Here is a 24,746-nt window from a genome sequence, read left to right as displayed (position 1 = left end):
CCTAAACATGATACTAGAAAGCAATAAAGACATTCTAACATGATACTAGGAATTAAACAAATTTAAACATGCTTTCCACAAGAATAGAGCAATAAGATTACATACTTTGATGCCTCGTATCTCTTTCTAATAACAAAATACACGCGTTAGTAACTTCAAGGAAAATATAAAATAAAACAATTAAATTAAATAATTAAAATAGAGATTTGGGAGTTTTCTTTCCTCTCTCCCTATCACGTTGATTGGCTACCAACCCCTTAGAAATTATAACCTTTCACGTCTAGGGCGAAGGCAACTTCGAACTTGAATAGGTGTGTCTAGTGCTAATGTATGAGGAATTGTGTAAGAGGGAAGGTTTAGAAAAAGAATAGAGAGAAGGAAAGCTTCTAGCTTTAGAGAGAGAAAGATGATTGTTGTAGATGATTGAAAAAAGGGGAGATATGACCTCTATTTATAGGAAAAAAGAGAGTCGAAGAATAAGAAAAGAATCCGAATTCGAATCGAAATAAAACTCGTCGGTCAGTAGTTTTTGCGAATTTTGTTTTCATCATAACTTTGATTGAAGTCCAAATAAGTCATATAATATGTCGTTGGAAAGCTCTTGAAGTCTACTTTCCAACCCAATTGGAATCAGATTAAAATCTTTTGTAGATAAAAAAATATGGTCGAAATAGTGGAACGGTGTCAGTTTTGGATAGAATTTCGTATTCCTTTCATATCTTTTTCGCTATAGTTTGGAATTAATATTATAATATATCATTGGAAAGATAATTTCAATATCTATCTAACCATATAAGATTTGGATAAAAATTATGAGGCACGAAAATAATATCTGACTGTCTTTGAACATCTTTAAATTCGAATAGAATTAGGACTTAAAAAAGGAAAGTTTTAAAAAAGGAAAGTTTTTATTCAATTTAAAACTCTTTGATTTTATCTTTTCAAAAAAGGATAATTAAGATCTTTTAGAAACTTATGGAAACATCTAATTAATCCTAATTAGTTTAGAAATAGGATTAAACCTTTGGACCCTCCACATGATCATTGGGCCGTAGGTAAAATCCGGTTTGAGCCCAGTTTAGTATTTTGGCCATAACTTCCTCATTATTCATCGGAACTGGGCTTATAATATATCGTTGGAAAGGTCTTTTCAAGCCTCATCCAACTACACTATTATTGAACCCTTATCATGGACCAAACTAAATTGGAATGCACGTTTTCATAAAATAGGGTGAGAAAAGAAATATTTTCAAAAACAGAAAGAAGAGATATTTTAATAAAAACATCCTCATCACTAGACTTTTCACACTTTCACTTTGTTCGATAATCAAATGACGTGAAAGGTATTTATCACTGGGTTTGGTTTTTGGGGAGACACAAATGGGTGTCTACAACGGTGCATTTTTCAAAACCTCAGAGGTACACGGAACAATTTCCCTTTATTAATTTCATATCCTCTCTCTTCCAATTCTCTCTAATACTTTTGTTTTTTTATAATTTTTTATTCTTTCACCTACTTTCACCTACTTTCACCTATCCCACTACCTCCATATTTTATTACTTTCTTCAATTTCTCCTAAAACTCCGCACATGAAGAAATAAAGCAAGTATTTAAAAACGAAAAACAAAGGGAGTAATAAATAAATCAAGAACTACGCCTCTACTAAATAAGTTGACATACTAAGTACGTGTGTATTGTATCATGGAATACATCAAGCCGATCTAGGTCAATTGGTTGATATTATGCAAGAATAATATTTGACTATCATACACTCATGTTATCATTACATCACCTTAAACTTCATGCTCAAGGAATTGAAATAAATATTTTTTTCCAAAAAAAAAAAAAAAAATCATGAAAAAGAAAAAAGAGAAAACTACTTAATCCCATGACTTAATATAAATCAAATAAACTATTGACTTTAGCAAGTACAACTTACTTTTATATCATCCCATATTCAAACATTATTATATTACATCAAATCTCTTAATTCTTTCAAACATCGTGCCCTCCATTATCGAACATGCATCTCACAAACTTGTTCCTCAAATCTATGACCTTTTCTATATTTTCTTCTCACCATATCATATAAATTCCCTACACCAAAAAATATATATCAACCAAAAATATAACCAATACATTAAAAATAACACCCCAATCAAGTCAAAAAGAAAAAACAAAAAAATGGCCTCTTCTAAGGCCAAAACCATAACATTTTCTCTCCTCCTAATCACAGCCTTTGCAACAACCCTTTCTTACGCATCCGAGTCTAGGACGTACACACCGTCATCGTCATCTTACAACTACCACCCTTACTACTACTACGGTGGTGGTGCCACTGGCTCCGATAAGGCCGCCTTCATGCAAGTCCACAACGAAGCTAGGGCAGCCGTAGGACTTCCCCCGTTCACTTGGGATGACAGGCTAGCTTCCTTTGCTCAATCATGGGCTAACCAACGTATCAAGGATTGTCATTTGATTCACTCTGATGGTCCCTATGGTGAGAACCTCTTTTGGGGTAGTGGTGGTTATTCAGCAGCTTTCGCAACGAAAACATGGGTGGAGGAGCGTAGGTACTATGATTTGTACACTAACTCTTGTGCTAATGGTATGGATTGTGGGCATTATACTCAGATTGTTTGGAGGAAATCGACTCGCCTTGGTTGTGCTAGGGTTACTTGTTATAATGGTGGTGTTTTCATTACTTGTAACTATGATCCTCCTGGCAACTACATTGGCACCCGTCCCTACTAATCATTTTTTGAAATACTCATATTGCAAAAAAAAAAGTTTTTTCTATTTGGACGGTGATTGTCTCGTTAATAAAAAGTAATTTTAGAGACAAAGAATTTTTTGTTTTTAGAACGCCGGTCTTATTGGTTGTTTATGGTGTTCCAAGAATATGTAGGCTAAAGAAGGGTTTAGAGCTAGTCCTAAACTCCTAATTAATACTTATATATATATGCTAACTCTTTAACTTATGTTCTTGTGGTGATTTCAGTTGATGTTGTGCTTGTGTGTGTGTCTTTATTCCTTTTATTTTCATTAAATAAATGATAAATCCATCTATATGTATGTAATGGGTATTTGTAGGATTTCAAATGAATAGTTAGACAAGATTCGGAAAACTCGATTACTTTAGCTGCTCTACAGCTCTTTAGGCTCCTTAATGATCAAAATATTTGTAATTAAACAAAAAACAGAAACTATATTTGCTGCAGGTACAATGGAGTAGAGCTGTGGAAATCTTTAATATCATAACTCGAGTAGTTTCACAATAAAGTCATGAAATGGCCACAACAATAGATGGGCCAATAAGGAGGAAATTTTGTTCTCACAAAAGAAAATGAAATGAGTAAAGTAATAACATAACCTTTTTTTTTTGGCAATTAATGTAATAGCATAACCTTAAATGATTTAAAGAAACTTGCCTTGCGTGGGTTGCTGACAATTACAGATCATAGTATCATACAGTAGAACAATGAGGCTAAATGGGGGTGCTTAGGATAATTGTGCAAGCGAAACACTTTATGCAGCAAGAATACAAATTACGATCATTGTAGCACACCTAGCTTCTTGAATCTTGATTTAGAATTCGGGATGACTTAACCTGAAAACTGAAGCATAAGAAATGGAATATTATTTTGATATGCAAGCCTTACAAGAACTATAAGCTTGTGTCACTGTTGAAACATATAATGAAGCCTCTTGCAGACTTTATGGAATAATTGCAAACCTCTGTTGATTGTTAACAGCTTAACACCATTCATCCAGAGAGGAAAATCTTAGGAGATTAATAATTCATGAGTCATGCTTGTGTTGCCACCAAAGGCAGGTCATCGAAAACTTAGGGCCAAACAGAGTACATAGCACTAATTCAGCGAGGAAAGCATTTAGCTAGAGGAAGCCCCTGTAAAAAAAGGTAGGGTCGACAGTAAAATATCATTAAAGATCGAAGAGCTAACCACAAGGATTGTTTTACTCCCACCATTCCCATACAAGTTTTATGCACACAACCAAAAGATATTAGTAGTTCTTGCGTTGTAATTTAAAGTAAACCTGGTAAACAGTAAAATGACAGATGACATAATACGATAATAGAGTAAAGAACAGCTAAGTGGTCAGACAGTATAGAATGACGAGGGGCGTGGGTGGTGGGTAGCAACTTACATCATCGGTTCATCCAGCACATATTTTTACTACTCGGGCAAAATCTTGTGCTTAAATGCTTGTGCAACGGTTGTTGTCGGATGAATTCCAACCAAACTTTTTTTTTATCAAACAACATCCTGCATCAAAAATGCTCAATTGTTCACAGCTTGTTCAGACAGCTAATTACCTCTTATTGAAGCAGCTGCTGCTTATGCTTCAGAGTTCAATTCGCAATATCTACACAGACACAATTAACATTATCCTCAGATGCTCTGACGAGAGAAAAATAGTTGAATGGCTGTTCAAAAATTAGACAAGAGGAAATGGAATAAAACAGTAATAGATGTCATCCAAATAACTAATGAAACTATACATTGCTTAAAATTCTTCCAAATTCGAAATCAGCAAATTATGTTCACCAGAATAAAACCACAATCTCAATGTGTGGGGTGGGGTGGGGGCGGGTGGGAAGAGCTTGAACAATTCACAAGAAACTGAAACTAAGAAAATGCTGAACACGAAAAATGAGCCAATACAGGTCGACCCTCAGCATAAACCATATGCCAACACAAAATGAGGGTGCTGAAAGTCATAGCAGACGCTTCCATTTCATTTTCATTTGCATTTTACACCAACTTCAGCAGCACGATGAGGCTTGCTTTTTCTCCTGCTTCCAATTTGTCTAAACCCTACTGATTTCACAAAACCCTCAGTAATAGACTTTGCTTCTGCACCATTTTCCTCCTTGACGGAATCTAAATTCTCCGGCACTTGTGATGAGTTCTTCCTTTTTGTTCCACTCACAGCAGTAAATTGACCTTTTGAGCTTCTACTTGTCATTGAACTGTTAGCATTTTCTTCACCGTTTGCTATCTTTGCACTCTCTACATCATCGACCTCATCCTTCAGTGGCTTCTGTGGCCTCCCCCTTCTCTTAGATGCCGGAATGTTCTCCTCTTTCGCGTTCTCTACGTCATTGTTAGATGTAACAGCAGTCTGCTTCTTGCCTTTTCCTCTACCTCTAACCATGATGGAGAACTTCGGATTAAAGCTCAAGACGATGGATTAACAAGCCTGCAAACAAAAACTAGCAAGTTTATAGAAAATATCAACTACTACTTTACACCTACTACAACTTCTAAAGGAAGAATGCAATAATGAACCATGTTCTCCTGTCAAAGTTCCATGACCAACAGACTTCAAACTTGAACTTCTACAATAAGGCGGAACATAAATTCGATCATACAAGTAACACATTAACACTCACAAGTTCAGTGATGTTACTTCAGACTTGAAATTCTAATATAGGGCGTAATTTCCTTTTATAACTTATTAACATACATACTTCAGACTCAGAATTCTACAATAGGCGGAACATAATCTCTATCATAACATTCATAAGTCCTCGAAAATTGACAGATTTAAACTCCCCAAATTCAGGCAAGTCAAAACATTCATTCATTTCAATACAAAATGCTGAAAACTAAACTATTTTAATACATTACTAAAACAAGCTATAATCTGGAGAAAAATCAACAGCATTACACTAAACTCACATAAAATTTTGTTGAACCCTGATCTTTCTTGACCAATCAGAAACTGTTATCAAACAAAACAATCCTTTTTGATGAGATCGGAATCAAAATATATCTCAATCATAATTCATGCTCAAAGTTAAAACTATAAATATAAACTCAAAATCAATAAACCAAAGAGAAGAAAAAAAAAAAAAAAAAAAAAAAAAAAAAAGGTCATCAACTTCATTCAATATTTATATACAAAAGCATTGAAAAATCTACATCCTTCAATTATAACTATAGTTAAGGGAAGAAGATAAAATCATATAACCCAATTAAAAATCAAAGTTACAAAGACAACAAAATTCGATAAGACAGAAATCCAACTAAAACAATGAAGCATGCAAAAATAAAGAAGAAAGAACACACATTATATATCAAATTTATTAAATTTCTTGCATTGATCCCAGTAAATTTAATATAATTACAAGAAGCTGACCTCAACAGATGACAACCATCATTAAAATGAAAGGGGATAATCAAAATGTAATTAATTAAAAAAAACCCAACAAGAAAAAGAAAAAAATGAGTTTAATTTTGGCAAAAACTAAGAAGATTGGTAGAGTTGGTTGAAAATTATGATCTGGGTAAAGAAAAATTTAAAGACCCAGATCAAATCATGATTAAGATATTGTGATTTGAAAAGATTGAAAAAGAAAGGAGTGGATTTTTTTGAGGGGTTTTTCTATTGAATTATACCAGGGGCTGAAACAAAGAGGGGAGTGTGAGAAGAGGAAGAAAAAATGATGGAAAGTGAGAAAAAAAAAAAAAAAAAAAAAGGGGAAGTCAGTGTTAAGTTTAATTTTTGTATTGAAAAGTTGTGGGTTGTTCAGGAAACAAGAAAGGAAAGGGCAAACAAGATTGCATAGTGTAGTACACTTGGGTTTGGAAGTTATCTTGATTCTTGCATCATCTACTATTTTTAAATTTCTATGACTCAAAGCTTCCACTTATGCAATCTCATTTGGCCATATTTTTTGTTTTTTTTTTTTTTTTGGTACCCAAACTCGTTTATATGTCGACGTAAATTTGATTCGAGTTTGTATTTATGAGTAACATTGCCTATGACTCACATCATCATATTCTTATTGAATCCATTCAATAGGTTGGATCTGCGCCGGGCTAAGGCTTCTAGAACGGGTTGGTCAATGGGTCACTAGGCTTGGCCTAACCCAGCCCATTTGAACTTTGCAAAACAAATTACAACATCCCATTTAAGCTTCTTTTATCACATGATCTCATAATTAAGTTTATAAGAACTTGCTAGCATACATATTGAAAGTTCAAAGTCAAGGCTCAAGAATACTTAAAAGATGACAGTACACTTACATATACACATAATATTAACCAAGAAAAAGGCTCCAAGCCAAATAGGGTTTGAGCACCCAAGGTTTGACGGAACTCAGCGATAACATCTAATAGAGATGGTACTCCTTAGACATGTAGAAATTTTTCGCGGGCAAAATCTCAGTTACGATTTTCCTATACAGAATCTTTTGCTGACGATCCCTTGATTCAATTGCAGCTTGCTCTTGCTCAGGTGTATAGAAGTACATTCCTGATTTGTGTTGCGCCCCTACATTATTCTCCTGAAACCAATTAGGCCCCGTTCACTTCACCTTATTTTTGCTGAACTGAAATTATTTTTACTGAAACAAAATTATATTTGCTGAACTTAAATTATTTTTACTGAACTTAAATTAATTTTACTAAACTGAAATTATTTTTGCTGAACTGAAATTATTTTTACTGATTTTCTATTATAATTCTTCTTTAAGATAACTGAATTTTACTGAACTGAACTTATTTTTACTGAACTGAAATTATTTTTACTAAACTGAAATTAATTTTACTGAATTGAACTAATTTTTACTAAACTGAAATTATTTTTACTTAATATTATTTTTTTAAGGTGGAGTGAACATGACCTTATTTCCTCTGTAAGGCCTTGTTCACTTCACCTTATAAAAATAATATTCAGTAAAAATAATTTCACTTCAGTAAAATAAGTTCGTTCAGTATAGTTAATTTCAGTTCAGTAAAAATAATTTAAGTTCAGCAAAAATAATTTCAGTTCAGTAAAAATAAGGTGAAATGAATGGGGCCTAACTTGGGAGGTGTCATTGTAAGATTTGTAACATTGAAATAACAGATGTTAGTCTAAGCAAATCCATCCCCCTTTCTTCCATAACAACATAGAAATGCTTCTGTTCACAAATTATCTAGCTAAAAACGCTGATTTCTAATTCACGCACAAAAAGATGAAGTCACAAAAATGAGCAGCAAGGCAATCTGATGGTGAGAATTCCCTACATCATCAATCCAACGTAGATCTCGATTTTAACAACTTTGTGTATTTGCTCCAACCTACCCTCCAGATGCGTAATATTTGAAAGGAAATTTTGTCAAAAACTAACAATTAAAGCGCGTATTTTGGAAACTACTACCTATTAAAAAAAAATTAAAAGAACTACCACAAAGTTGTAAAAAAGTTTAAGTAGTACTATCACTCTAATAATTTCAACTAGAATATTCGGCATGTAAGTTTCACTTTTTACCTTTACCTCATAAAATAATCATCTAAATTAACTAAATTACCCTTCATATAGTTAAAAAGTGGTAAAAAATGATACCCAAATGTCGGAGATTCTAGCCAAAACTGTTAAGAGTGGTAGTGCTACTTAAACTTTTTACAATTTTGTGGTAGTTCATTAAAAAAAAATTTAATAGGTAGTTGTTTTCAAAACACATGCTTTAATTGGTAGTTATAGATAAAATTTCCTATTTGAAGTGAAGGTAAGAATTGCTTCTTTGCTCTACATGCTGAACTTTCAAATCAATTGTGCTAATCATAATGACTAAAGGTCTGTCCTAATTTACTGAATTGAGTTGAACGGAGCTAAACTGGCTTGTTTATGAGAGAAGGAAATTAGGAACTGAAATGAAATTAAGCTGAAGAGAACAGGTTCTAAGTAGGAACAAAAATGAGCAAGCAAAACGCAGTTTTTTTTCCTAGCATGTTTCATTTCATTCAACTCCAGACACTTCATTGAAGTTAACTTGGTCTTAATGATTTCCATGTCCCTTGTTATTATTTTATGTCACTTCAAACAAGATTCATCATAAGCCAAATACGATGATTGTCCAACCATGACAAGCCGTAGCTTGCCAATTAGTATGCTTTAAATTTGCTATTGTTTCGTACATCGTTCTAGTTTAGTAACCTTAAATTGTACGAGTAAAACAATAATTATAGGTAAGTGAAACTCAAAACATTTATCCCCTGCCAAAGATTTTCAAGAGGGCTCAGCAAATCAGACACCTCTTTGTAATACTTTGCTTCTCTTATTTTTTATTTTTCCTCTTCATATTTTTAATCTCAATAGAAGCAACTTAAACCCATGTATTAGTGTGGAAACAATTAGCTACACGCCTACACTGGTGAAAATTACAGATGTGTGAAGTTAAATACATTCCTGAAAAAAATGATAATTTGTTTTACAAGCAGAGACATGAAATCTCAAACTTTAACCGATATTTAGCATCCACTTCATCTACTTCCTTCACGAACGCATCCATGACACCAGAGCCAATAACGACATTCATACATGCAAAATTCGAAGTAGAAACAGCAAAGAAAATGTACTTCAGATCACCAGTTCTTGATTTGTAGCTTGAATCTACAAGGACAAGAGATAAAGAAGAAAATTTCAGAAAAATATCTCACCATCAGAGATATAGATAGAATTGACCAAATTGAGGGTTGCAAACTTGCAATTTGAATATCAACTAAATAATAGATTTTTTTTTTTTAAAAAAAAAAAAACAAAAAAAAAAAAAAAAAAAAATCAAAGAGATGTACTCGTACATAAAAGATCATTGTTGAAAAGAGAGCGCTTTGGGGGAGCATACTAGGAAGCAGTAAGGGTAATTATTTGTCCTTCCCCCAAACAAAGAAACATAAAGATCTGGAGTTACTGACCAAGGGTGCCTGATTCAATTCTAGCAGCCTCAACTCAAAATATCTATCATTCTATGTTCTGCAATTCCTTGGATAGAGGATTTCTAATTCTTCTTTCCGTTATTTTTTCCCCCTTTTGATTTATTTGGGTATGCAAAGGTAAGAGATTCCTTCAAGCTTTGAAAATATATTATGGAGGGAAACAGAACACGATTCAAATATTAGATAAACAGTAATTGTGTTGAGTTGTGCTTACAGAGTTACATATGAAATCCCAAACAGTCGGAAGCTAGCACAGAGAGCAGCATTGCTTGATGGTATATAGTTCAGTGTAAAACCTGAAAACAGAAAGAAAATTTCTTCAGTTGGTATACTCTAAAAAACTTCAGGCAAAACAAGGAGCCACAGTTAGAGAATAAACTGAAGGCCATAAAATTACATTCAATAATACCACTCTAGAAATAATGTTTTGTTAGAATATCAGATTTAAATGTAGATGCATGGGATCTTTCCTTTTCACCGCCATTTTATTAGCCTGTATAGCACAGACAAGGGGATTTTTTCTGCTGCACTTGTTTAAGACAAGCTACAGCAAGGATATGGGTGGTATTCTAATACCCGACACTTGAGCTTGGAAACTATGGAATGCACCACAATGTCCACAAGTAAAGACCCGAAACACAGTAAGAGAACATAGAAGACTAGAAGGGAGGAGGACCACCAAACTTGAAAGAAGCAGATCAACTATCTTTGCAACAACAGAAAGGAAATCTCTCTTTCCCTATATCCCTCCTCTGGAATTTCGTATTCAGGGGAGTAGGAGTTTGCCATAGAACATTTTTTAAATTGTGGATCGGAAAGCCTACATGATGAGTTTGGGTGAGGAAACTTCGACAGATGGGAAGAAAAAATGAAGATCTATTTCCATTGTTCAGGTATGAAATGGGAAAAGGAAAAGAACGAACTTGGAGGAATTCATTTTCCTTGAATAATAACTAGTCTCTCAATAATGATAAATTTTGGAAGTAAAATGTAAGTCAACTCCTTCCCTTTCCTCTCCGCCTAACTTGTTTTTTTTGGAGGATTCCCCTCCTTCCAGCTGATATTGCAAAACAAGCACACTCTGAAGGAAAGGAATCTCGACATCAAAAGATTCATTTTTTAAGATTATTGACCAAACCAAGTTCTTTAGTAGATTATGTGCTTAGGGGCCCCAGGAGGCCAGGAGATAGGTAATTGAGCTTAATGTCGGAAAATGAGTTTCGAGTTTTTACATTTTAGATTATTCTGATATAAACCGTAATACAGAATTTATGATGCTATGAGTCCCCATCTTCACGCTCACAATTACAACAGAGTAGGCCACGGCAAGACAGAGACCTGGATAACATTACCTTCATGCAATAATTATACACTTGCATTAGTAGCCTATAGTTGCTGCAGAAGGCAAAGCTAAACAGTACCAAAGCAAGACCACAAAACTCTCAGTTGGGCTGAATTGTTAAGTAAGCACCAAGTTTTTCATATAACCTAAAAATCCTAAAATCCCAAATAATAATTATATAAAATAAAGCAAAATAAGCACAACCCTAATATACAAAAATGCTGCAATTCAGAAAACTGGAAATACATTCAAAGAACCTTGACTATTGACATCTCTAGTCTCCTATTCTTTAAAATCTGATGACCTAAGCATAAATTAAAATTCATGTTAAAACAATCAAGGCACCTAGCTTAGTAACTTCACTCCAAAACCAAGGCAGATTACAGATATTGAAAGAAAAATCTTACAAGGTATGCTTTCAAATATTCAGCTGTAACATACGTTCAAGAACCAAGATGAAACATAAACAAGACAAATGGATGATGTAAGCTCTCTTAGTGATTACAGAGTACCTGTCAAGTACTGAACGCACTTTGTGATTATGCTGAATAGAGTCCAAAAGCTTTGAGACTTGGAGTAATAATAGCTGAAAATCTGAATCAGTTGCTCAGCATGCACAAGTTAACAGTGCTAATGAGCAGGGAAACTTATTTCACATAAATCGTCTTCTTCAACTCCTGCCACACATCAAGGCCTCTAGGATGTTTATTTACATACTTTTTCACAAAAAATGAGTCCGTGCATCCAATTATGGTACTCAAACTCAATGTACTGCAAACAGCATTTTGATTGACAAGCCAATTGTACATAGAAAATCTAAGCTTTACCCTTTCCATTGTATAGGCAATGAACCCTGGGAATGGTTTCAAACTTGACACTGGATAGCCTAAATCATTAACGAGATATCTAATCTTTGTCTCTATAACTTCCTTTGATTGATTGAGAATCTGTGGTGCCGCTTTTGTCATCTGTGCAACATCCTCTTCACTGAGCCCTGCTTTGACAAGACAGTCAAATCTTTCCCAGAGTTCCTCTCCTTTGCCGCGGAATAGCTTTAGTGCCTTTTCCATTTCATTTGAATGTTCTGTGAAGCCAATGCTTGATAAGAATTTAATCCTCTCCTTGCGAGGACACATTCTAGTCTCAGGCAAGCGCTTAATTTTTGCTCTCAAAACCCAATTCTTTAGCACCAACGGATTTTCTATAATGATTTCGCACAAGCGTTTCTTTCCTATGTTCAAATTACAAATTAAACTGTTTGCTTTCTTCACTGAGCATGAACCCAGCAACATGACATGTGTTTGAATAATATTTTCAATATTCAAAGCATCCATCTCTAATTCACAAAATAACTTAAAAGCACGTCCAAGATTCTGAAGAAATTTTCCAACTTTGATTTGTGGAAAGTGAATAAACAGTGAGCATATATCATTCTTTGTGCATCCAAATTTTAGCAGATACCCAATCAATGAAAAGGTCAATCGACCAGAATGATCAAATAAAAGTTCTGGATGTCGCCTCAACAAATTCCCCAATTCCTCGTTTTCACAGCCTATATCATTCAGCATATGCAGCAACTCAAAGACTTGTCTCCAATTGTAGGAAGCATTCTCCAATAAATGCTGCTCAACCCATTCATATGCAAAACCAAGGCACTGCAACTTTACTAACACCTTAAAAAACTCTTTTCCCCCATCATCAATCAAAAGACAAGGATTAAAGACAACAGCCTTAGCTATAACAGGTTTACTTAACCCGAGCTCCTCAAATTCTCGTAGCTTCGATATCAAAACCCCATTACCATATCGAAACACCTCTCTTGCCCCTCTATATATCCTTCCTATATGATAGCGATTAACCCCATATTCACACAAAACATAGTAGTTATCAAACAAACCTTCCTCATCACTCAAAAACATCAAATCACGCGGAAGTTGTGCAACAAACTCAGAGGGTTCCAACCCTATACTTTCGAAGAACGGTTCAAATTCATTAATAGGATGGTAACGCAAGAAACGAGCCACAGAGCGGCCAATTTCAGGCTCATTCTTGACATTATTTACCAGCTTCCTCAAAAATTGAGGGGAATTTTTGCTCATATGCTCAGCATCCAAAAAGGGTAAGCTTCTAGTAGAATGCAAATAATCTAACAGTGCACCTTGAGCCTCTTTCTTAATAGTTTTAGAAAATCTACGAACTGTATCACCATTATTGGAAGTTGAACTCCCTTGAATACCTTCATTTTGCTCAAAATTAACATTCATAGTACTAATCAAACTAGAATAATGCTGTACATTACTATAATTACAATTACTATAATTACAAGAACATGGGAAACTGCTTGGAAAAATAGGGTATTTTGATGGTAATTTAAAGGGGTTTAGGGGAAAATCAGAAGAAACCCATCTGAGAATAGGATATAATCTAAGTTTACGGTAATGGGTCATCGTTAATTTGTATTACAGTGTTTCAGAAAAAACAAGCAATTAGAATTTGGAGCTCGAAGAAGACATCAATGGCGGATGTTTTTACCTGAATTTGAAGTGCAGGAGACAACAACCAAAAACAGGATGCAACAGAGGAGGAGAAAGCGGCGACGGCAGAGGCGTCGGAGTAGGAGAAAGCGGCGACGCCAGTGGAGGAGAGAGTGGGAGTCAACAGCGACAGGGGCATAAGGGTGGAGACGTGGAGGGGTTGCGCAAGTAAAAGGTAGAAATGTTTTTTATTACTTTGTTTTATTACTTGTATAATTTCCCCCATTTTTTTCTTTTTAAAAATTGATTTTCTTGTCAAAATTTTTTTACATAAAATAATAAAAATTCATGGCTTGAGCAATGAGGAAAAATTGGGAGAGTGAGGATCACTTGAGACTTGAGAGGAGTGAAGAAAAATATAGTGGTAAACGTTTTATATTGCCAAATTCTACGGTTTATTAATGTAAGGGTATATTTATTGATGACAAATTAAAATTGAATGACAATATTAACCCAATGACTACCTCCTATTTTGCATGTTTTTTTTTTAATTGTTATTTGTTAGTACACGTAAAAATTCTATGTAGATAAAAAGTTTCTTTTATTTAATTGTTATTACATCAAAGTTAAAAACTCTACGTAGATAAAGAGGTTAAAACATAGTACATGAAAGAAATAAAATTCAGTAACATAAACAACTAGCAATCATAATTTGACAGATTGGCTTCTCCATAAAATGTGATTAATCTTTTATTTCATCTAAAAATGTGATTAATCTTCTTCTAAAACTCCCTCCCCCATTATCTTATCCTCCTTAAAACTTACTTTAAACCTTTAATTTCCTTAAAATGATAATTTATTTATACGCAATCAGATGAATTTTCCAATAAATGTTCCCTATTTGGTGAAATTAGGGTTTACCTCTGTTCTTTATTAGGGAGAGTTCTTCCTCCATTTATAGTTGGAAGTTGGTTGTTCATACACCTATTATCTTTTGGACACATGGTGTTTAAGCCCCACTAAAGTTCTCACCAACACATTTTGGCCTTCTTCCTCACTTCTAATCTTACACTCATATAGTTTCTTTCTATTAGCAATTCTTTATTCTTAATCTGTTTGAATGATTTATGTGTATCAATGGATTGTTAATGGTGTTGATTCTAATACTTTGTAGCTTTTATCCTATGTATATAAATATCACTAGTATCGAGTTTCCATTTGTTTTCTTTGTCTCTTGTTGACAACATGAAAAATGTGCATCTATTCTGCTCTATACTATACATTCTAACCCCATTGTCCCCCTTTTGGATATTAATTGATTACATGTCATTCCCTAATGATATCATGATAATCTACATGATTGTCATTAGTTTAAACTTTAATTTACTGCACCTACAATTATTCTTCATCCAAATTCAGTTATAGGCTTATAGCCACATAATCTCCATTTGCATGATGTTAATAAATCGTGTGTATTTGTTTTATGATATCAGGAGTTTATTTTTAACATGATTAAGATCAGTTTAACCTTTACCATAATCTGTAATACTGTATATGCGTTGGTTTTAATGATTTGATGATAATTGATAAATAGTTTGTTTGCTTGTAATTACTATTGCCATTATCTGATTTTCCCACCAATCTTTATCTGCCATTTGCATTCTTAAGGCCCTGTTCTTTTGAGCTTCTAGATAGAGCAGAGCAGAGCAAGACTCAAGAGCAAAGCAGATTATTATTATTATTGTTATTAATATTATTATTACTACTGCTGCTACTACTACTACTACTACTATAAGTACTACTATTATTACTATTACTACTACTACTACTACTATAAGTACTACTATTATTACTACTACTACTACTACTATAAGTACTACTACTACTACTACTACTACTACTACCACCACCACTACCATTATTAATAATAATAATAATATTATTATTATTATTATCATCGTATTATTATTATAATCAATAAATATTATTATTAAATATTAATTATTATTAAATATTATTTAATTATTATTATTATTAAAAATTAATAATTATTATTATCTTTAAATATTAGTTATTATCTTTAAATATTAATTTTTATTATAAAAAATCAATTATTACTATTATTATTATTAATTATTATTATTACTATTATTATCATTATTATTATTACTATCATTATTATTTTTAAGTATTAATTATTATTATTTTTATTATTATAAGTATTAAATATTAATTACTTATTATTATTATTAAATATTTATTATTATTATTATTCAATATTAATTATTATTATTATAATCATTAAATATTAATTATTATTATTATTATTATTAAATATTAATTTTTATTATTTTTATTATTAAATATTAATTATTATTATAATAATTAAATATTAATTGTTATTATTATAATTCAATATTAATTATTATTATTATTAATAAATATTAATTATTATTATTATTATTATAATTCAATATTAATTATTATTATTATTAAATATTAATTATTATTATAATAATTCTATGTTAAGTATTATTTTTAAGCAGAATAGGGCAGAGCAGATTAAAGCAAAGCAGAGGAGCTCAGAATAGTAGAGTAACTCTAAAGAATAGGGCCTTACTACCTTTGCACCTACTTGCCATGACCCAACCTGTGTACTAGAGTTATGTTCTGCCACAACAACAACAATTTATGACAATGAGAACTATATAAATAAAAGCAAATTACAATTTATCAGAGCCTCAAAGGTTAAAATATATATATATATATTTTTTTTTTTTAGAAATGGAGAGAGTATATAATTAATCAAAAGAAATAAATAATAATTATTGCAATATATACTCTGATCTAATTAAGAGAAAAATAAAACAAGAAAATGCCCCTTTTATAATGCTTTCACTAGTACACTCAATTGTTGGACCAGAATTTCACAAACATGGAGCATCTTCAACACTATGCTAGATCGCAAAATTAAATATTAAAAAAAAAAAAAATCTTTTACCTCTTTCCCTAGACGTCTAACTAATAAATAGTACAAGATACATTGTAATCTAGGATTCTAACCTATAAGGAAAGCCCTCAAAACTCCCCACTATATTCTCTAAATCGCAATTATTACCGATGCTTCAATTAGCAAAAGGCATTTATACTCTGATTGAATCAAAATTATAACTTACTGCCTATAGATACAGAAGCGAAAATACTGAAGAAGTCAAGAAGAGCAGATGATAGATGCAGAAATCATCAATTCGGCTCAAGCATATACCAGACTGTAGAGAAAACACGGAGATGTTCAAAGCTTGAATACCACAGTGCAGCTGTATTTGATCATTGTTTCCCCATGTAATAAGGGTAGCCCTGCATGCCAACGGGCATAGAAGGTGGCATTCCATATGTGTCTTTCATGGGTGGTGGTGCATAAGAAATCTGGGATGGTGGTGGTCCTTGAGGATATGGCCCTGGTGCCATTGCAGGTGGAGGTGGAGTTGCAGCTGCTGCTGGAGGACTAGCGTAAGAGACCGGTGGGTATGATGTCATGTGTGGAGGGTAACTGTATCCAAGCGGTGCCTGTGGTTTCCCATGCTGTGGGTATCCACCTGCTGTAGGAGGGACCATAGGAGCTGCTGATGAGGGATATTGGTTTGCAGTTGTTTTGTTCTTTGTATCAGCATACTTCACTGTAATGTTCCGGCCCTGCGTATAGAACAGAATATCATATTGATTTCTAGCAAGAAATAATTCGACATTGAATGAAGCACATTGGGGTTTGATGCTGCTCAAGTCAAATACATATCAACTAAAGTCACCTATTACTGCAATAAAATTCTAATTAACAAAGGTAATTAATGATGATGGAGTTCTCAACAAGCAATGAGTAATTATTGAGCAAGACAGTCTCACAATAACTTATTGTAACAAGTTATGTCGCGCCGAGAAACAGACAAAGCCCCCTAGGTCTCACTATACAAGTTTTTGCCAAAAGCAATTAACAGTTGATTGCCACTGATTCTCTTTAAAGTGCTAATAAGTAATAACTATACACAACACTTGTCAGTTGAATGAAAAAAGATGGAGATAATGGGGTTAAAAATTTCTTATACCAAACAAAATCAACACAACACAAGCTTTTTTAGGAAACAGAACCCAAAGAGAAGGAAAAGTAATTTTGTACTGCAGTGATACTAGTAAGGTGCCACCTTTCTTGACATAGTTCGGTGAGACATATGCAAGCTAACTCCTACATCCTTTCTTTCCAGTGAGCAATTCAACAACAAAGAAGTACAAATTTCTATTCCTGTAAAAGTTCAGGCTCCATGCAACATTACTAAATTAAGAACATGGTTGCACAAAGTTAAGGGAACAAACAGAAAGAGAAGGGCTTGGTTACTGTTGAGGCTGCTGAGCTAAAAGCTAAATAAATCTAATTTGACATTATCTTATATCCAAGAATGAGAAGATGTTCAAAGGGCAAGTCCGGAATTATGTAGTAAAGCCTTCAGCTTAGAAAAATAAGTGGAATGCTTATGCAATAATGCTACTACAGCCCAACGGTTTCAGCTAATAACACCTCTCACTGGAAGATCGTGCATTTAGATTTTAGAGCATAGAAGCAAACATAGAAAGACATGAAACTTTCAGACATCAATTACCCCTAGAGTTCTCTCAGGGTCATCAAGGGCCTTCTTCGCAGAATCAACTGTCTTGTAAGTCACAAACCCAAAACCACTACAGAAGAAAAAAAAAGATTAGAGACATAAGATACTGAAGTCTGCACAAAAGTAACTAAGAACAAAAAAATTAGATGAAGAATACCGAGACTTGTTTGTATCTTTGTCATACGCAACTGAACCTTCATCTATCTCACCATGCCTGCTGAAAAAACTGAGCAACATCTCGGTAGTGGTTTCTGGTGACAAACCTCCTATATAAAGTTTCCGCTGTGCTTGATCAGGTGCAGTGCTAGCACTGCTTAAGCCTTCACAAGCAAGGTTGCAGACAGTCAAGCGGCCCTGCAGTAATGACAAGCAGAAGAGCAAATGAAAGACTGAAAACATACAAATATATATAATCTCCAGTCGCCACATGACACAACTTTTCAGAAATAAGCAAAATTGGACTTTTTCGGCAAGTCTTGTGTTTCAAACAAAGTAACCAACTCCCAACCAAATGAATGAATCCTTGAGGCCCTTGGGGTAGTTTTGATAATCTTTACATGCCAGTGGAAAATACAACTGTGGCAAGATATTAAGTTATGTAGTCTCTTAATACAATGTTTTTTATATTTTTTATTAATATGGTCAAGTAAAAGACTCTTAAAGATCAGGACCTATGGCAGAGCTGAAGCAATCCAAGAGCAGGACCTACGGCAGAGCAGAAGCAATCCAGCTTCGAAAATGATAAGGGAAATCCTCAATACATGATGCATAACATTTCTTCCATTCTTAATCAAAACCAAAAAAAAATTTTTGCAGGCTCCTATGCGAACTTTGGCCATAAATACTCGACTTATGTATAATTTAAAACTACATATTAAATAATTGATATTATAAAATACACATTGAAATAAATAAATAAATAAATAAATAAATAAAAATAAAAAACTCTCACATGAATTATAAAAAGTATTACATTTGTAAAAATATACAATCAGCGTCTGTAAAGTTAGGCCACCAGAAAACATATATTGCGATACAAAATGGAACAGAGAAAGTTATGTTATATCTCAGAACTCGAAAACAATTTACTGAAGGTGGGTCTTTCAAAGTTCCAGTAGATGTTTATATAAAAGAAGCTAAGAAAATGTATTCCATTACAAACCATCAAAAGAATATAACCAGAACTCCAACAACACCAAACACATTATCAGCCAAGAAAGTAATCTATAAAGGTTGTTGCAAGAATTTATAATAGACCCACTATTATTAACACATACTCGAGGAAGAAGCCAGCAACAATCAATAACTAACCACAAGTGGCAAGTTGTTGAATCAGTTGTTAGGTGGTTACCGCAAATTAAGGGGATTCTGTTATGAACTTATGTTGAAGAGTAAGCGTTATTGCAGCAAGGATTAGGAGTATAAATAGGAGAAGGCTTGTAATAATGAGGGAGTATATTGGAGAAAGTATTGAGTGGAAACACGACCTGGAGGAATCACACCCTTGAAGTGCGATGATATTAGCTTGTATTGAATAATTTCACTGATTAGATAATATAGTGCAAGCCTACCCTTATAATCTTGCTTTCCATCATATTTTCCTAATTAGTGCATTAGTTTCATTAATTAATCACAAAAAAATCCAAAAAAAGAATCTGAGTTGTAGCAGTTGTACTCACATCAATTAATTTGCTAGATGCCTTTAGAGCATCCTGAGCTGACTCCATATTTTTGTAAGTAATAAAGCCATAACCACGAGATTTGCCGGTTGCTTTGTCAGTGATCACAGCCCCTTCCTCAATATCTCCATGAACTGCAAATGCCTGAAAAGGAGAATTTTGAGCTTTACAAGCAACAGAACTAAATCAAAGGGAAATGGTACCTAAAAGCATACATTCAAATGTTTCAATTCACCCAAACAAGTAACTATCACCCATCATGACACGCAAAAATGATCAGCAATCATACAATGCACTCACATCACACAAGGTTTCTGATGTAGTATTCCATGCCAAGCCACGAACAAATAGCTTTCTGTGAACAGGATCAGCACTTGCAAGACTCATAATTTCTCCTGCAACTGGAGAATATTTGGACCCTCTTCACGCCACACATGCAGGCAAACACACATGCACAAAGTCAATTTATTACACACAACTATAAGCGTAGATGTTCTACCATCACTGGCACAGACAAATTAATTTTAAATTTGCGTTATCTGACTTATTGACATAGATTCACAATTTATAAATGATATGCATTAGGAGAATGTATTGAACAAGGAACCTATAGGCTGATACTAGTGCAATTTGTACCAAAGAAACTCCTCGATCCATGCTAGAAAATAAATTAAAAAAGGGGAACGGGTAGCAGTAAATGGATCTAGGAAATAAGTTGAACAATGATATAAATTGAGTCAATTCTCAAGCAGTAACTCAATACAACCGATTCAAGATAACAATCATCCACCCATTCTCTAAAACAATTATATGCATGCCCACCCTCATATATGTTACAAGCCTATACAACCTCATAAAAGCAACTAGATAAGGGATTGAACATTTGAGGCATGCAAACTTGAAAATCCTTCATATGTCTTTGCATTACCTGATCACATTCCATAATAAGTATCAAATAAAACTAATTATTTCCGGTAATGAAAACATATGTCAGATTGTCAGGGAGAAACTATGCTTCATAATGAATATCCGTTCTAAAAAGCGAACATATATATATTTTTGTGTTTATCAAAGCTCGCAAAAAAGAAAGATCAAACCAGTTTTCCTCTAAAAGTCTCCATTTAAGGAGGCAGACTCTTGAATTTTAACTTCCATGGCTGAGCTCACCCAACAAATGTAATCATATAAATCAATAAACATTGCGAATCAAAATCATCAGCCATGTCAGCATCTGAGAGTTCTCTACACACACTTGCATAGATCAAAGCACATCAATTGTTCCTATACTACTCCTTAGTATCTCTACCAGGATTTGAAGAAATCTAGTAAATTGATTAATAGCTCAAACTACATAGGCAGTATCAAGCCCGGTGGCTGGTATATAAGCACACATAAAGTTGTAGATAGTTGATGCAAGCAAAAACTGCTTCATTTAAATTTTGTCTTTCGCTTTTACTTTTAAGAGCAGTAATGGGAATTTAAGCTGTAGTGGCTTACAAAAGGAATAATATTTAACATTTTTCAACCACATTGAATCTAAAGCAGATTTACATATTTTGTGAGAGCCATTGCACTATGCCCTCTCTATCTCAATATACATCCATCAATAATATCTTCATTATTCAGGTAAAATCTCTAATTGCGTAAAAATTTTCCATTGTTGTCTTTAGATTATCTATCTTCAAGTATGATGACCAACAAAACATATCATCCATAGTGCAAAGATACAACCACATCACTTAGGTTGGGCCATATTGTAAAGGATTTTCAATTGACCAAACCAAAATCATTTAGTTAAGTGCAGTGTTTTTCAAAAATCCACAATCTTTTTAAATCACATGTTGCAACCCCATATCACCTTGCATTGAATGTCACATCCATGTTTCACTCAAAAGTTACTTGCGAGATTCCCCATGTATCCCCAAAGCCTCTATTAGTCTACACTAGCTATTATAATAGCTTACAGGTATTATTAAATCCTAGAAAACATTACAAGTAAATTTGCACCACAACAACAATGACACGATCCAATCAGCACGTCAGTTCCATTTTTCGCGACACCATGACCGTTCCTGGCGTTGCGACCTAAACCATGTGTTTGAACCATGATACAATCCAGATATAGCAAATTAATAATGAAGTATCCATTGCTAAATATCTAAGTGAATTTAAATGATCAATATTTTACTATATACAACCACAATTGACTTAATAAGATGCAAATATCTTATTAAGATGTAACCAAAATTCATGCCTTGAGATCATATTAACTTCTCGACAACCTACAAAAAAGAAATTTCTTGTCTTTTATCTAAAGTCCCTTAATCTACTCCACATAGATTTAATATTCAAGGTCACCCCGAAATATTTACCTTCATGCCAAATTGCCAACCTAATGAAAATGATAATTCAAAGTATTAGCTAATTCAATGATAACACAAATTGAAGGCTTCTTCACCCAAAGTGGCAAGTACCTTAAAAGTCAATGCCCTCTCTAAGAATTCTTGACCAAAAGTGACAAAATACCTTAAAAGTGACAAATAACTCAAATTGGAGGCTTCTTCCCCAAAAGTGACAAATTCTAGGTTAAGAATTATTCCCTTGAATGCTAATCTACATGCACATAATTCTTCAAGACTTCCAACCACAATTGACTCTATAAGATGCAAACATTTTAATCCACGTCTTGAGACCATATTAACTTCACAACAACCTACTAACAAGAAATTTCTTGTCTCTTATCCGAAATCCCTTAATCTACTCCACAAGCATAATTATCACACATGGGTCATCATCTCTTGTTGCATGGCTTCATAACACTTCTTGTGATTGTCATTTAAAATAACTTCTTAGCTAACTTTTGCTCACTGCCTCATCTATAATCATAATATTACTACATTTTTCTTGCATGTGGTCTTAAATACATAATCAACAACGGTATTGCTAGCAACGAAATCTTAATAACACTTTAAAGCAAGCATATTTTCGATTTATGAAGATTGGGAAGATCGGAAAGACAATTGAGAACAAAAGGAAATAAATCATAACAAAAAGAATGACATATTTTATATTTGGCTCTTGACAGCTAGCCCTATTATCCCATTATAGATAACTGACTTTGAAAAGCCGGGTTTGCACTCAAAAAGCTTAGACATGCAAGACAAGAGCTTGAAGTGTCACGCATCGAATGGGCAGAATGCGCTCTTTCCCAACATTACAACGCTCATTAGTTATAGACCTAAATCCACCATTTTAAGACACTGGTTAAACCAACATATGACATACACATAATAAGCCTCAGACCAACTTTCGAGATATACTACTGCCTACTGGTTAAACCATGAAGCACTGAAATCCTAATCTATAAATATAACTAAAATTATTACCGCTGATGTCATTACTTTTCACATGTCAACCTCTCATAAAAAATTTTCCCACCAAAACTAATAATAACATCATTATTTTTTTCAACATAAATAAAAATTTAAAAATTGTAAATTAATTATATATTTTCCTAACAGATTTTATATTGAAATAGACTAATTATTCAATTTTCATTGGAGAAATTAAAGGAAGGTCGGACTATTTCATTTTCTTATAAACATTATCTTTTTCTCCTACTTAGTATATTTTACACAGATTGTATGTATTGGGGTTTCCACTCTTTATTAATTTATCAATTTTATTATAATTTGCTTCAATTATTTGTAATACGTACGTATTACACACAAATAAGCTAAAAATATTGTTAAAATCGTAAAATAATGTTAAAATCGTGCATCACACGAGCCTAATCTAGTTATTTAAAAGCTTATAACCTTAAAGCTTATATGTATCAACATATTATAGTGTACCCCTTAACATTCAATCTTTTCACAACCCAAAGAAAACCCTATAAAACTTTATAATTAAGTTTGGGCGTCATGTTACGAATGTCAACTAGCTTAATTGGTACAAGCTTCGGGATGATATTACCCAAGCCGCGAAATCAAATTCCATGTACATCAATGTATGTATGACTCTATATACAAAAACTGAAAACCCAATAACAACAGCTTGAACCTTTACAATTCATATTCAATGAAACAAGAAATAAAACCAAACAAAACCCAATAATTGCATAAATCACTATCTCAAAATAAAAAGAAATAATGAAAATTAAGTAAAAAGAGTCTTACAACTTAGCAAGGAGATCAACCAACTGGGGTTTAGCAAGCGGTTCAAGCAAAGAACGAAGCTTTTCACCAGAAGCAGGAGAAATTTGACCACTTTCAACATCATCAAGCTTTCTCTTCTTCATGTCCTCCATCTTCTTCGCACGGCAAAGCTCTGCTTGTCTCGCTGAAGTCGGCGGCAGAGCGTGAATTTGGGGATAGTGAAGGAGAATGTATAGTTTATTCCAGAGTTTGGCAGAAATTGGCTGTGACACTAAGGCCCCGTTCTTTAGAGCTGCTTTGCTCTGCTGAAATCTGCTCTGCTTTGCTCTGCTGAAATTTGCTCTGCTTCAATCTGCTCTGCTCTGCCCTGCTCTGCTCTGCTTAAAATTAATACTTAATATTGAATTATTATAATAATAATGTATATTTAATAAAAATAATAATAAATAATTAATACTTAATGATAATAATAATTAATATTTAATAATAATAAATAAATAATATTTATTAATAATAATTAATATTTATTAATAATAATACTTCCTCCGTTTTCTTTTACTTGCAACACAGCCTTGTGGCACGTGTTTTGAGCTCTGGTTTATGTAATGTAAATGGACAAATTTTTCATTATAATTTTTACAAATGATACTTAACTCTATTCTAATTTTCGTGTAAAAATTATATTGATAAAATCGCTCGTTTACCC

General features: G+C 33.3%; 4 protein-coding genes across 4 annotated transcripts; 1 reads left to right on the top strand and 3 right to left on the bottom strand.

Annotated features, from left to right (window-relative positions):
• Positions 1–2,185: 2,185 nt before the first annotated feature.
• On the top strand, positions 2,186–2,755 carry LOC145581269 (pathogenesis-related protein 1C-like). The gene has a single exon (XM_081638304.1). The coding sequence runs from the start codon at positions 2,186–2,188 to the stop codon at positions 2,753–2,755; it is 570 nt and encodes a 189-aa protein (XP_081494430.1).
• Positions 2,756–4,448: 1,693 nt separating this feature from the next.
• LOC145582329 (uncharacterized) lies at positions 4,449–5,799 on the bottom strand. The gene is made up of 2 exons (XM_081639335.1): positions 5,710–5,799; positions 4,449–5,227 (listed from the first exon to the last, which is right to left on the bottom strand). The coding sequence occupies exon 2, from the start codon at positions 5,180–5,182 to the stop codon at positions 4,769–4,771; it is 414 nt and encodes a 137-aa protein (XP_081495461.1). The 5' UTR covers positions 5,183–5,227; positions 5,710–5,799; the 3' UTR covers positions 4,449–4,768.
• Positions 5,800–9,094: 3,295 nt separating this feature from the next.
• LOC145582328 (transcription termination factor MTEF18, mitochondrial-like) lies at positions 9,095–13,543 on the bottom strand. The gene is made up of 3 exons (XM_081639334.1): positions 11,588–13,543; positions 9,948–10,029; positions 9,095–9,410 (listed from the first exon to the last, which is right to left on the bottom strand). The coding sequence occupies exon 1, from the start codon at positions 13,520–13,522 to the stop codon at positions 11,723–11,725; it is 1,800 nt and encodes a 599-aa protein (XP_081495460.1). The 5' UTR covers positions 13,523–13,543; the 3' UTR covers positions 9,095–9,410; positions 9,948–10,029; positions 11,588–11,722.
• A 2,807-nt stretch (positions 13,544–16,350) lies between these two features.
• On the bottom strand, positions 16,351–24,304 carry LOC145582327 (UBP1-associated protein 2A-like). Its single transcript, XM_081639333.1, has 6 exons — positions 24,062–24,304; positions 20,184–20,304; positions 19,884–20,027; positions 18,362–18,558; positions 18,199–18,274; positions 16,351–17,242 (listed from the first exon to the last, which is right to left on the bottom strand). Exons 1-6 carry the CDS (start codon positions 24,190–24,192, stop codon positions 16,877–16,879), a joined length of 1,035 nt encoding a protein of 344 aa, XP_081495459.1. The 5' UTR covers positions 24,193–24,304; the 3' UTR covers positions 16,351–16,876.
• Between the last annotated feature and the right edge of the window lie 442 nt (positions 24,305–24,746).

The sequence above is a fragment of the Chenopodium album genome, chromosome 15 (assembly GCF_948465745.1).
Source record: "Chenopodium album chromosome 15, dcCheAlbu1.1, whole genome shotgun sequence".
Taxonomy (NCBI): domain Eukaryota; kingdom Viridiplantae; phylum Streptophyta; class Magnoliopsida; order Caryophyllales; family Amaranthaceae; genus Chenopodium; species Chenopodium album.
This window is presented reverse-complemented; position numbering and strand designations above follow the sequence as displayed.

Excerpts from the sequence above, each read along its gene's own strand:
- LOC145581269 (XM_081638304.1), top strand. The coding sequence starts at position 2,186 with ATGGCCTCTTCTAAGGCCAAAACCATAACATTTTCTCTCCTCCTAATC.
- LOC145582329 (XM_081639335.1), bottom strand. The coding sequence starts at position 5,182 with ATGGTTAGAGGTAGAGGAAAAGGCAAGAAGCAGACTGCTGTTACATCT.
- LOC145582328 (XM_081639334.1), bottom strand. The coding sequence starts at position 13,522 with ATGACCCATTACCGTAAACTTAGATTATATCCTATTCTCAGATGGGTT.
- LOC145582327 (XM_081639333.1), bottom strand. The coding sequence starts at position 24,192 with ATGGAGGACATGAAGAAGAGAAAGCTTGATGATGTTGAAAGTGGTCAA. Across the intron at positions 20,028-20,183 it reads CATCAGAAACCTTGTGTGAT|GCATTTGCAGTTCATGGAGA; the intron begins GTGAGTGCATTG and ends TCTCCTTTTCAG. Across the intron at positions 18,275-18,361 it reads AAAGATACAAACAAGTCTCG|TGGTTTTGGGTTTGTGACTT; the intron begins GTATTCTTCATC and ends TTTCTTCTGTAG.